Below are 13,279 nucleotides of genomic sequence, written 5' to 3' on the forward strand. Positions count from 1 at the left end.
AACAAGATGGTTTTTAAATAGTTGATTTAAAAGATTTGAAAATAACAACACTGTAAACTTGAAAAGTTGTAATGTGATTTGGTTGAGGAGAGATAGAATAAAATATAAATTGAATACAATCGACATACAGGAATTGATATTCCGGCTTTTTATCTGAATTCTGAAAAAGTGGTTCACCTCGTTTAAAATTGATAACAGTAACTGTAAATGTTTATTCAACTGGAACGATTAACTGGGGTTTTTTCAACGAAGAACAGGCCTCTACACATACGAGCACAGTTTCCTCCAATTTTTAGATCCGGTATGAATGAACAACTACAGTTAGTTACTACTAAGTAGACAAAACACAGTCTACTGATACGAGTAGCATACTTGAGTAAGTTTGGCAGCCAGATGAGTCAAATACTTAATGGGAGGGTAAAGTCCTCCTCACTCACTCACTCACTCACTCACTCACTCACTCACTCACTCACTCACTCACTCACTCATTCACTTTGTCTACCGGTGCTTTGGCACAAAGTCAAGGACTTAGTCGTGAGACTTCTAATGAAAGCTCACCACGTCACAGACTACTTCATGATGATGATGATGATGATGATGATGATGACGATGATAATGTTGATGATGATGATGATGATTCTAGGATGAGGCCGATTGCTCACTTGACTGCCAACTAGCATCAGGGGAATGTAAAGTGAATAAAGTTCTAAATTAAATTTTGAAAGTAGACACGCGATATACTACAAAAGAAGAGTTCATGGAGGCCAGATATTAATAGAGGAACCCCATTTCTAGCATTGCAACAAACGTCTCGATTTCAAGCCATCGTTTTAAATAATGCTAATGTTTTACGTCCAATTGAATCATAGAAATAAACATTATTTGTAGATTCTTGAACGAAAATGGTAGAAGTCTAAATTATGAACATCTTTAGATGTCAGACAACAGTTTTCGTAACTGATAAATGAGAGTAAATTAAAGTTAGAGAAGACACATTTGTACATTTTTATTTTAACACATGGCTCAACTCACACTTACGCGACTCAAGTCAACAAGAGACTCGACTCTAGTCGAGAGCATGTGTTTTCAAATGATGACGTCGCGGAGACTAGAGTCGACTGGTCTGAGTGTCACTATTTGGAAACACATGCTCTCGACTAGAGTCGAGTCTCTTCTCGACCTGAGTCGCCTAAGTGTGTACAATCACTCAGAGACGAATAATTAATGCAATTAACGGTATATTTTCTCTATGATTAGATACTGTTATGATTAGATACCATGTACTAACGAACACTATCAATGAACTAAAAAGTAATTTAGATAATAATTCAGTCTTTTTACTATTGTTGAAAGCTCGACTGTCTACTAACGTTAATGGAAAGATACATTTTCAAGAAGTTCGATGTTTTTGAACGGGTAGTATCATAGTCCACTAGACAGCTGATTTATGATGAATAATTCTATAGTCTGATTTTTACTGTAATATTGGCGTATGAAGGAGGCTCCTTTCTCCTTTTATATTATCCTTGAAATGCAAAATTTCCAAAAACCTTGTATATACGTCGACGCGCAATTAAAAAAGGAACATACCTGTCAAATTTCATGAGAATCTATTACCGCGATTCGCCGTAAATGCGCAACATATAAACATTTAAATATTAAGAGAAATGCCAAACCGTCAACTTGAATCTTAGACCTCACTTCGCTCGGTCAATAATTTTATTTGATATAGTTTCATATTTTTCTCAATTATTTTCAAACAAATCAACTCGTAGGCATATCGGTAACCTTTTGTTAGTCTCGTATACACTGCATCTCCTAAAATAATACACCATAAACTTTGTTACAGAAACTTAGTTGAAGCGAAATTTATACAAATAATCTGTTCCCTCGAATATATTACTGTAGTATTATCAAAACCTATCAACAACCAGAGGCAATAGGGTGCGAACATCACTGAGAAATGTTCTATAACGTAAATAGTTGCATGTCCAGTTGGAATAAGCCGAATTAGCATTCATGTATGAAGGCATTACTATTCAACGGGTGGCTGGCTACCTGGTCGTCGGTTTATGACCCACCTGTGGATTTATGGATGCCAGGCCGATACTATGCCAAAAACAACTACAGAAGCACAATATTGAGTTGCCTTTTGCAAAACTTCAAATAGTCTTGATATTTGTTGAGTATTACAACTTTATAAACAGGATATTTTTAACGGGGGTGTGAATAAAGTACTTATAAATTTTTGGTGTAGTTGAGAAGTTGATATTGTGGTAATTCTTGATATTTGTTGAATAATACAACTTTATGGACAGGATATTTTCAACGGAGGTGTGAATAAAGTACTTATAGTTTTTTTGTGTAGTTGAGAAGTTGATATTGTGGTAATTATTCATATTGAATGAAAAATACTAAGAAATTGTCAAAAAACTACAGATTTATTGATACTTAGAAAGACCGGTTTCGGTCTGATAAACAGTATTAAAATTTTTTGTGTAGTTGAGAAGTTGATATTGTGGTAATTATTCATATTGAATGAAACAGACTAAGGAATTGTCAAAAAACTACAGATTTATTGATACTTAGAAAGACCGGTTTCGATCTGATAAACTGAGTTTATCAGAGATTGACAATGATGTAATAACCGAAACCGGCCTTTCTAAGTATCAATAAATCTATGGTTTTTTGACAATTTCTTAGTCTTTTTCATTCAATATTTATAATTTTCTAGAGAGCTGTACTGTACTGTGTAGCTGTACTGTAGCCTACTACAGTTTATTCATGATGTATGAACAGGGTTTATTGTTTTATTGAATAAAGAGTTTGAATTCGAATTTAGGATATTTTTAATGTTGGTGTAAATAGAACATCCATTCGTTTTTAAAGAGAGCTGAACAGTTTATTTAGAGGAGTAATTATTATTAAACGAAATCCCAATTAAGTGCAGTAAATCACCCCGAAGACCTCTGACCTCTGCTACTGCAAATATTGACAACAGGGTAAACATCTAGTTGGAAATTCGATGAGCGCTACTATACAAAAATTATTTGTCAGCCCGGGAATCGAACCAAGTACCTCCTAATTGCCGGTCAGGAATGCCTGACCAGGGCAGTTGACCCTGGTCAGGGTGATTCACAGCATTTAATTGGGATTTCGTTTAATAATTATTATTCATTAATTAGCATTTGAACAAATGCAACTTCCAATTTATTTCCATCTGTATTAGGGGAGTATGAGTTCAGTTTCAAGTTTCAATACAACTGATGAACACACAATAATGTGTTAATGTATTAAATGGGTTTAAAACGTTTAATTAAGCTGTATTCACACACAACAGTGACAGTGAAAATATAATTCTCACTAATTCTAATTGGACTATTCCCACTGAAGTATGCCGATTGAGTATAAATAATCCCATTAGAACATATGGGAATTATATTTCCACTGTTCACTGTCACTGTTGTATGCGAATCCAATATCAAGATTAGTCAAGAAAATACTAAATAATATAGTACTTGGTGAAATTGGTCAGTGTGACACCGATTGCTGCTCACTGATACCAAAAACATTTCTTACTGCCTCTTAACCATAACTTCAATCAATCTAGTTGTAAATAAAATAAATGAAACTAACCAAAGAATTCTGCAATATCCAATATATTCCAAGCAGTCGGTGTTTTCGGAGTCAAGTCACAATAACGTCTATGAGAGCAGAATACCACAACCATTTTCACTCCTCAATTTCAAAACAATCCAGAAAAATAGCCTATATTATTTAAAGTTCTATTATTCAAACAACCATTGTCAATCCTCAATTATTGCAAAACAGTCCAGAGAAGTCGCCTATATTATTTGAAATTCAATTATTCAAATCACATATAACAGCATAAAATAACCCAGTATGTAATCACTAGGATTAGTTCGAGGTACTTTTAATCGAATTTCACCACTAGAACTGCAGGATGATTTTACTACAGATTTTTGGTTCTACACTTCACATTATATCGAAATAATTCTTATGGATTTGAAATATGTATATCATAATCTCAAAAATGCTTATAATTAATCACATTTCAATTTATGTTGAAAACCTTCTTCTGGATTTGAAATATGAATATCATAATGTCAGAGATGCTTCTAATTAATCATATTACATCTTATATCGGAAGAATTCTTCTGGATTTGAAATATTTTCACAGAGATGCTACTAATTGATCACACTTCATATTATATTGAAAGACTTCTTCTGGATTTGAAATATATGTATATTTAATTACTCAGAGATGCTTCTAATTAATTACATTTTATATTATATCGAAAGAATTCTTCTGGATTTGAAATATTTATAATAATTTCAGAGGTAAACCAAGACACTCAGTTCACAGTGAACGTCTGGCTCATCAGAGATAAGATTCTTTATCCTTCATTGATTGATACAATAAGTGCATCATAAAAATGATAGGGAGAGAGAAAAAAGGTAACCTTGTGCTATTCCTCTCCCAAATTTAGATAAGGTTACACATAGTCCGAAATAGGTAATAGTTGTTCACTTCACAAAAATGTAAAAGTATTCATTTATCAATGGTTTCTTCTAGTACAAATCACATTACACACTTTGAAAAATCAGGAAACAGTTGAAAAGGTTTCAACGTTGAGCAAGAATCACGAGATAAGAAAGCGTTAATAGTTCTAATAACTTGGCTGCACACTGTTTTAAGCAGTATCGCGGGTTATAGCTCATGTCTTGTAGTTGTTCACTTCACAAAAATTGAAAACTATTTATTTATCAATGGTTTAATTTAGCACAAATCACATCACAAACTTTGAACAATCAGGAAACAGTTGAAAAGGTTTCAACGTTGAGCAAGAATCACGAGATATGAACGCGTTAATAGTTCTAATAACTTTGATGCACAAGCAGTATCGCGGGTTATGAGAGCGTTAAATAGTTGTAATAACTTAAACAGATGCACACTGTTCTAAGCACATGATAAAACTGACGCAGAGTTGCTAGGCGGTGGACGATACACAACACAACGCGGAAGCGCGGTCGTTTTTTAAGGCCACAAGGAAGGAAAATACGCTGCGTCAAAGGCCAACACGTTACCGATTTCGATTCACCGTCGTTTCGGCTACTTTACTTTCGGTCGTAAGAGAGGAACAAACAATTGACTGTAGAACAACACTCTACTGTCTGAATATTAGTGTTCCTACCGTTTTCAGTATCGTTTCGGATACTTTGCTTTCGGTCGCACGAGAGGAACAAACAATTGACTGTAGAACAACACTTTACTGTCTGAATATTAGTGTTCCTACCAATTTCAGTATCGTTTCGGATACTTTGCTTTCGATCGTACGAGAGGAACGAGCAATTGACTGTAGAATAACACTTTAGTTTCTGAATATTAGTGTTCCTACCGTTTTAACATCGTTTCGGATACTTTGCTTTCGGTCGCACGAGAAGAACCTGCACTTGATTGTGGAACTACACTGTCTGAATATTAGTGTAGCCTACCGTTTTTACATCATTTCTGATACTTTGTTTTTGGTCGCACGAGAAGCACCTGCACTAGGCTAGAGAACAACACTGTCTGAGAATATTGGTGTACCGTTTTCAGAGCCTGAAACTGAAGGCAAGGACGTTCAAATCTGACTCACCGTTCTTCATTTCTCCTTTGACAACTTACTTGATCTGAGAGGAGAAGGAGAAGAAAACATAGAGGGACATTGAATCTGATAGAAACAAAGAACTGACTTGATCACGGAGGAGAAGGAGAAAAAAAATAGAGGGACATTGAATCTGATAGAAACAAACTTGATCATAGAGAAGGAGAAAACATAGAAAGACACTGAGTCTGATAGAAACAAAGATATACTGTAAGAGTGACCCACTTTCACTAAGTGCCTATGTGACCGTCACGTAGCGAGATAGAAATAAATATTTACGAGCCGAAAATAATTTGGCAACGGTTATGACAGGTTGTGCCAAGTGGTGTAAATTAAGAAGATTGATATATTGATAAAAATACATCAGTTATTAATTGGGAATACACAACATAAATACTACATGAGTGGGAGTAGTAATAAATTGAATATGGAAAAATATGCAAAATATAAAATTAATAAAAACAAAATCAAAACTTGTAGTACCTTTTACTATTAAAAACTTTAAAATATTTCAACGACTTAACAATTTAAAAATTTTTAATAATAAAGGGTACAACAAGTTTTCATAATTTTTTTATTTATTTGTACAAAATTAGCCCATTTAATGAAGTGTTTTTATGTTAAATGTTTTAACCTCCATCAAAGTGGATTAAATGGGAGAAACTAATGATATTATTTTATTATGGATATTCAAAGAACAACACAATGATTTAACACTTCTGTGTAATCACTTGTCAGCTGATTTATGATAATTCTATAGTCTGATTTTTAATCTAATATTGGCGTATGAAAGAGGCTCCTTTTACCTTTTATATTATCCTTGAAATGCGAAATTTCCAAAAACCTTGTATATACGTCGACGCGCAATTAAAAAAGGAACATACCTGTCAAATTTCATGAAAATCTATTACCGCGTTTCGTCGTAAATGCGCAACATATAAACATATAAACAAATAAACATTTAAACATTATGAGAAATGCCAAACCGTCGACTTGAATCTTAGACCTCACTTCGCTCGGTCAATTACCCCAGTATCAACTTCTCAACTACACAAAAAATAAAAATCTGAATAAAATAGCTAGCAAATCAAATATATCAGGATCATTTGAATGTTGTTCGAGTTAATATTAGTCTACTCCTACTGATTATTATCATAGTAGAGTACAGTGTTGTGTAGGATATTATGTTCACGAAACAATAATTTCTCACACTTTAGATGAAATCGTGCCGAAATACAATAACAACTGGGTAAAAGCATTCCGCTGTCCAGTAAAGCTCCTCTATTCACAGCAAAGAATGAGGCCAAGATACTTTGCAATATGCGTTGAGCTTCCAGCACTTAGAAACACAGCTTGACGTCTATTCTATGTAGGCTTAAGTTGGATTCACTTGTGAATGGGATAGATTAATTTCCGGACGAGCTCAAGTCCTACACAAAGTTTGAGCATATTAAATTATATTTGATTTGGTGCACACATAAATTGGTAGATTATTTATTGATACACAGAATACAATTCATTGAAAAGATTGGGGAAGGTTAACGCTTTCCGGAATTTAGCGCGAGAAAACCAGAAGACATAGTGAGGTCCTCGTTATAATGGCAGTGGATAAAGATTGGAGAACAGCGTTGTCGATTCTCTGCCTTAATTAATTATATTTCTGCATGGTCAAAAACTGATTTGACATCGTTGCGGAGCTAGAAAGGGATAGTACTACCTGCTTTGTCGAATGATAGACAAGGATAGCAGCATCAAAGTTAATCAAATACTGTCATTATAACGTGGACCTCACTATAGGCGCCCAGACGAGCTGTTATAAGTTCTTTGCATCCTAATTAATAGTGCATAGAAATTGCATTCAATGAGGCATGCAATTTATAGTCTATACAGCTGTTAATTTTTTTACCAAGTTACATTGAGATGTAACCCATGATTGCATGCATCATGGCATGCAATTTATAGTCAACTCGACAGCTGATTTATGATGAATAATTCTATAGTCTGATTTTTACTCTAATATTGACGTATGAAGGAGGCTCCTTTTTCCTCTTATATTATCCTTGAAATGCAAAATTTCCAAAAACCTTGTATATACGTCGACGCGCAATTTAAAAAGGAACATACCTGTTAAATTTCATGAAAATCTATTACGTAAATGCGCAACATAAAAACATTTAAACATTAAGAGAAATGCCAAACCGTCGACTTGAATCTTAGACCTCACTTCGTTCGGTCAAAAATACGTTTCAATTTCTTTGTAGGCCTATTCAAAGCAAAACCTTTGAAAGGTGAATGAATAAACATTTCATTTTACGTTATGCTATTATTGATCATTGATCCCAACCAGTGATTTTGGAATAAAAATTTCATTAGGCTATTGAGTTTGAAAACGTATTTGTTTTGAAAAAAATACTGTAGTAATAAGTAATTATTGTTATTATTATCAATATGTTGAATATGACATTGATTAATAACATTGTATTATTTCGCTTGAACATTTTTAGGTTATGTCACAGTCGTAAAATGAGGTTAGTTTTTTACGCATAATTCTGATACAATTTTATTCCAAAATGAACTTGCAAACTATAAATCATGAATTTAGATGGACTAATCCAAATAATTTAGGTATTCCATGACATCTATTTGGCTTTTTATATACTCCAAAACAATAACTGAATTGTGTTTGCTCAATGTTAGACCTCACTTCGCTCGGTCAATTATTACGGGATTCTTCGGTTGTCAATAATGATGCAGCTAATGAGTGCAGCAACTTGTGTAGTTGAACTGAGTCAACAGGCGACTCAGGAGTCAACAGGAATTAACAGGAGACACAGAAGTCAACCGAGAGGCGTCCTCAAGCCGAGACATAACCATAGACAGGCCAACCAGTTTCGGTTCCCACTGTCTCACTCTCAACTATCCGTCTCTCTCCTGTCCCATCAATAACTGCACGATTCCCAATACCTTTCTATCACAGCAATCAGACTACAGGCTCACTCAACACAGATCCAGCAAGGCATTACAGTAAGTATGTTCCCGTTCTTTCTCACCGCACTTCCTCAACTAAGCCACTGTACCATAGAGCATTTCAGCTATGGCAAAGGAAAATTCTTCTTCATCTACCACTTCTTCTTCTTAGTCTTCTTCTACTCTTCTCCCTCTTCCTTCTACTTCTTCTCCTCCATTCTACACTTCCTTCTTCTTCTTCTTCTTCATCACAATCTCCATCTTCTTCTCCTTCTCCATCTTCTTCTTCTTCTTCTTCTTTTCTTCTTCTTCTTCTTCTTCTTCTTCTTTTCTTCTTCTTCTCTTCTTCTTCTTCTTCTTCTTCTTCTCTTTTTCTTAATGTAAACATCATGAATTGTTGCAAAAATCCATAATTTGCATTCTTCATGAAATTCATGATTTTTTCATGAACATCATGGATTTTTGCAAAAATCGAGATTTGCCTTCTTCATGAAATTCATGATGTAAACATTCTTCCTCTTATTTTTTTTCTTCTTCTTCTTCTTTTTCTTCAAATGTTGTAGGCTATATATTATGTTTTTCATGATTAATGAGGATGTGTGTGTGTGTGATCATAGACAAGATAATACAAATATCTGAAAGACTAGCTAATCTCTGGTGTGATTGAAACAACTTTTAATACTTAGTATCTTACGTCACAAGGATGGGAAGGGGTCTTTTGCAGGCGAAAATGATGCAGGCGAATTTCATTAGAGCACTGCAGAAGACATTCACGTCCAAGTAGCCTACACTATTTTTTGTCATAATAATCTAAAGAAGAATAATTGAGAAATAGAAAACATTACCTGCTTGTGCTGAAATTACTACATGCATTCTATAAACTTAACCTAGTTCACATATTCCGAATCAGGAATTTTGTGGAAGTTGACAAAACTTCCACCTGGAGCGCTGAAGCTGGTTTTTTGTAGCAGTTTTGCTGTTCCTTTTTCGGAACTAGGAAACATACTCGACTGTGAATAAAACATATTGTTTCATTACAGTACAGTATGCTGTAATGAGAATCATAGCTTATTTGTTCTGCAGCTGTTTACCGACTTGATTTCATGCATGGAAAACAGCTGAGATTGAATGACTATGACAAAAAATACATTTCGGTCCAAGTTACCACCCCTCGATTCTTCATTTAGTATGAACTATTCAACTCATGAGACATACGTTACAACGTCTCCACATCTCACATGTATTTAACTTTTCACAATTTATCAGAACGGCCGTGTGTGATCGAATATTGTACGATGCTCATTGAAATACATGTGATGTTCACTGGCAGAGAGTAGACGACTGGCTTATTGCATTACTGACGGCGACCTGTTGAGATTAGTCTCTACATGAGAAGATTAGCTAATAAGGCAGTGGGTTGACAGCGCAATGTCTGGAATGCCAGTTAGTCGACAACAGTCATAGAGAAAATATAGTTAGTATATACAGAAGTAGTGGAGTAAAAAGTTGATATACAGAGTGAGTCATATGTATTGGAACTCTTTAATAAGTTGGAGACTGTTGTAGATATAATACTGTAACTTTCAGGATAAGTTATTGGTCAAATAATCCTGAGCATTTTTATTGATGTCATCTTTCTTGTTTTAGAAAGGCCTTTATAATGGTGTATCACACAATGGGTGTTTACATTCAAAATATTTGAGCTACAACCCCTCATTTCTTCAGAAACTAAAACTTCATTCAGCCGCCATTTTGAACACAAGTATCATAGTAAATTTTTATCGATGCCATCTTTCTTGTAAAACCTTCAAAATGATGTACCACACAATGGGTATTTACATTTAAAATATTCGAGTACAACCCCTAAGTCCCCACCTTATGAGGGGTTGAAATTTATTTGTACGTCAAAGGAAGAAGAAGAAGAAGAAGAAGAAGAAGAAGAAGAAGAAGAAGAAGAAGAAGAAGAAAAAGAAGTAGAAGAAGAAATTATAAACTTTTCTTTCGATGAATTTTCAAATTGAAATACTCAGGCCTATGTTTGATTTGACAATAATTGATTTGAATAAACAATACATTAGTAACAATCAACTGAAGATCAAAGAATCATCATCACCTTCTCACTTCACGGATTTTTTTTTAATTACATTTCCCGGTATCCAAATCTACACAGCTTCAAAGAAAGTTTTTACAAAAATGAACGGATTCAATTTAATTGACAAATATTGATTGATATCGATGAATGGATTGGATGGAATGAAATAAATTGACTGGATTTAATTTGATTGAAAATTATCGATTGATTTTGGAGAGATTCATAGATAAAGTTCAATTAATTTGATGCCCAATTGACTGCTCAGGAAGCATTTCAATGGCTTACCAATTAGAATTTCGGCTCTGGCAAGTTGTTAGGAGGAGGAGGAGGTTGTTGGATAGGAGGAGGTTGTTAGATAGGAGAAGGAGGTTGTTGGATAGAAGAAGGAGGTTGTTAGATAGGAGAAGGAGGTTGTTAGATAGGAAAAGGAGGAACCTTCGCACTCAATCTGCAACTGGACGATATCGACTGTGGAACGAAATGCTGTACGGCGCAAAATCGTGAAGAAGATTTTGGTGTGAGTTGGACCGGGCTGTGACGTCACACGTGGGAAAGATAACACTCTCAAGCGACAGGCTAATAAATTTCGGGGGACGGAATTAGGATTGGGGGTGGGGTGAACTGAGAGCGGTTGAAAAGGATTGGTTTCAAAAAGTATAGGAATGAGAGAAAACTTTTCAAAAGAAGAAAAACTATCAATAAAAGATTGATAACATTGTGAGAAAGAGAAAATAGAGGAAATATAGACAAAGAGGCAGGATGATGGATGTGAAAAACATAGGAATGAGAGTAAACTTATGAAGAGGAGAAAAACCAAGAATAAAAATATCGGTCAATGACATTGTTAGAGGAGAAAATTGTTGAAGAAAATATGAACGAGAAGACTAAGTTAAGAAATGAAAATAAAAAAATATTGATATTTTTGTAGGAGAGAGAATAGAGGAGCTATAAAGTATAAAGAAAGAGACAGGATGATGATTGTGAAAGGCATAGGAATGAAAGAAAACTTATCAAGAGAAAAAACAACAATAAAAATATTGATCAATGACATTGTTAGAGGAGAATAAATAAAATATGAACGAGAAGACTAAGTGAAGAAATAAGAGAGAAATGAAAACTGTAAAAAAAGGAGACGATGATACAGTATTTGAATGAAAAGACTAAGAAATTGTCAAAAACCACAGATTTATTGATACTTAGAAAGACCGGTTTCGGTTATTACACCATTGTCAATCTCTGATAGAGTTTATCATAGATTTACAATGGTGTAATAACCGAAACCGGTCTTTCTAAGTATCAATAAATCTGTTGCCTTAATGAATAGATATTGATTTAAATATATTTAATTTATAATTTTTGTTTTGATTGTAAGCTATGTTTTATTTTTATTTCTATGAATTTCTTGAATAATTTATTGTAAATTGTATTGATGGCAAATAAAAGAATTGAATTGAATCTGTGGTTTTTGACAATTTCTCAGTCTTTTTCATTCAATATGAATAATTACTACAATATCAACTTCTCAACTACATAAAAAGATACAGTATTTGGTGAGATATAATAAACAAAATATAAACAGAGTGACAGGTTGAAGAGATAAAACAAAATAATTGATACGGTAAAAAGGAAGATGACACAGTATTTGGTAATAAAATTTGGAATGGAATAAGAGATTTATTCAAATTAGAATTTCCTTGAAGAATTTCTAGTTCATTCAGTAAAAATAATGCTTGAAATAATTTCAATTTTCATTCAAATGTGGAAGTTATGAATGAATAAGAAAATCCTGTTTTAGGGGAGAAAGACGATTCTGATAATAAAAATTCGACTGAGTCATTGTCAATATTGTAGAACCGTTCCATAATTGAATAAAAACACACATATGTTGTAAAATTGTACACAGTTTTATTCGGTACACGACCATGGTTTCGTGACCACACCGGTCACATTTTCAAGTTGACTGAAAACTTGTCAACACATATTTTATTCGATTCTGATAATATTGTGAATGAATTTATAAATAGGTGTATGAATGAATTTTTGTACACTGACAAAAATACAATTCGAACTCCACAATACACTGAATACACAAAGAAAATTTCGGCAACAGTTTTGGTTCTGAGAGAAAAGTATTCTGAATGAAAGAAGCATTCAAACAAAAGACAGGGATCCGGATACACTATTTCGTGACTTATTCTAATAGCACCCTATTCTCTTGTGAATTTCATTCACAGAATTCTATTGTAGGCGACAGCTATTATAGTAGTTTTTCATTCATTCATGTTTTTCTCAGCGAGTGAGGAATGAAAGTGAAATCTTGAACACACCTTCAACGTATTTATCGTAGTAAAGAACATCATTGAAGTATCTATTGATTCAGATTTTCTAGTGATATCAAAGACAGAAGGGACAATTTGGATGGTTTCTGCTGATATGAAAGACTTATCAAGGCTAATTAAGCTTTATCAAGAATAATCAAGGCTTTGAATCGAGGCAATAACATAGAGAAGAAAAATTAAAATATATTTTGGATCGAGGCAATAGAGAACAT

At 33.8% G+C, this 13,279-nt stretch overlaps 1 protein-coding gene across 6 annotated transcripts in view; it reads right to left on the reverse strand.

Annotated features, from left to right (window-relative positions):
- Nucleotides 1–13,279, reverse strand: part of LOC111048224 (protein neuralized) — a 293,596-nt gene that overhangs the window by 25,377 nt on the left and 254,940 nt on the right. For 2 of the 6 annotated variants that reach the window (XM_039426550.1, XM_039426551.1), the window contains exon 1: nucleotides 3,637–3,768. The exons of the other annotated variants lie outside the window; for them this stretch is intronic. In XM_039426550.1, coding sequence (XP_039282484.1) covers nucleotides 3,637–3,730 — 94 coding nt within the window. In that variant the 5' untranslated portion in view covers nucleotides 3,731–3,768. Of the gene's footprint in view, nucleotides 1–3,636; nucleotides 3,769–13,279 lie in introns of those variants that run through there. 6 annotated transcript variants of the gene reach the window in all.

The sequence above is a fragment of the Nilaparvata lugens genome, chromosome 4, assembly GCF_014356525.2.
Source record: "Nilaparvata lugens isolate BPH chromosome 4, ASM1435652v1, whole genome shotgun sequence".
Lineage (NCBI taxonomy): Eukaryota > Metazoa > Arthropoda > Insecta > Hemiptera > Delphacidae > Nilaparvata > Nilaparvata lugens.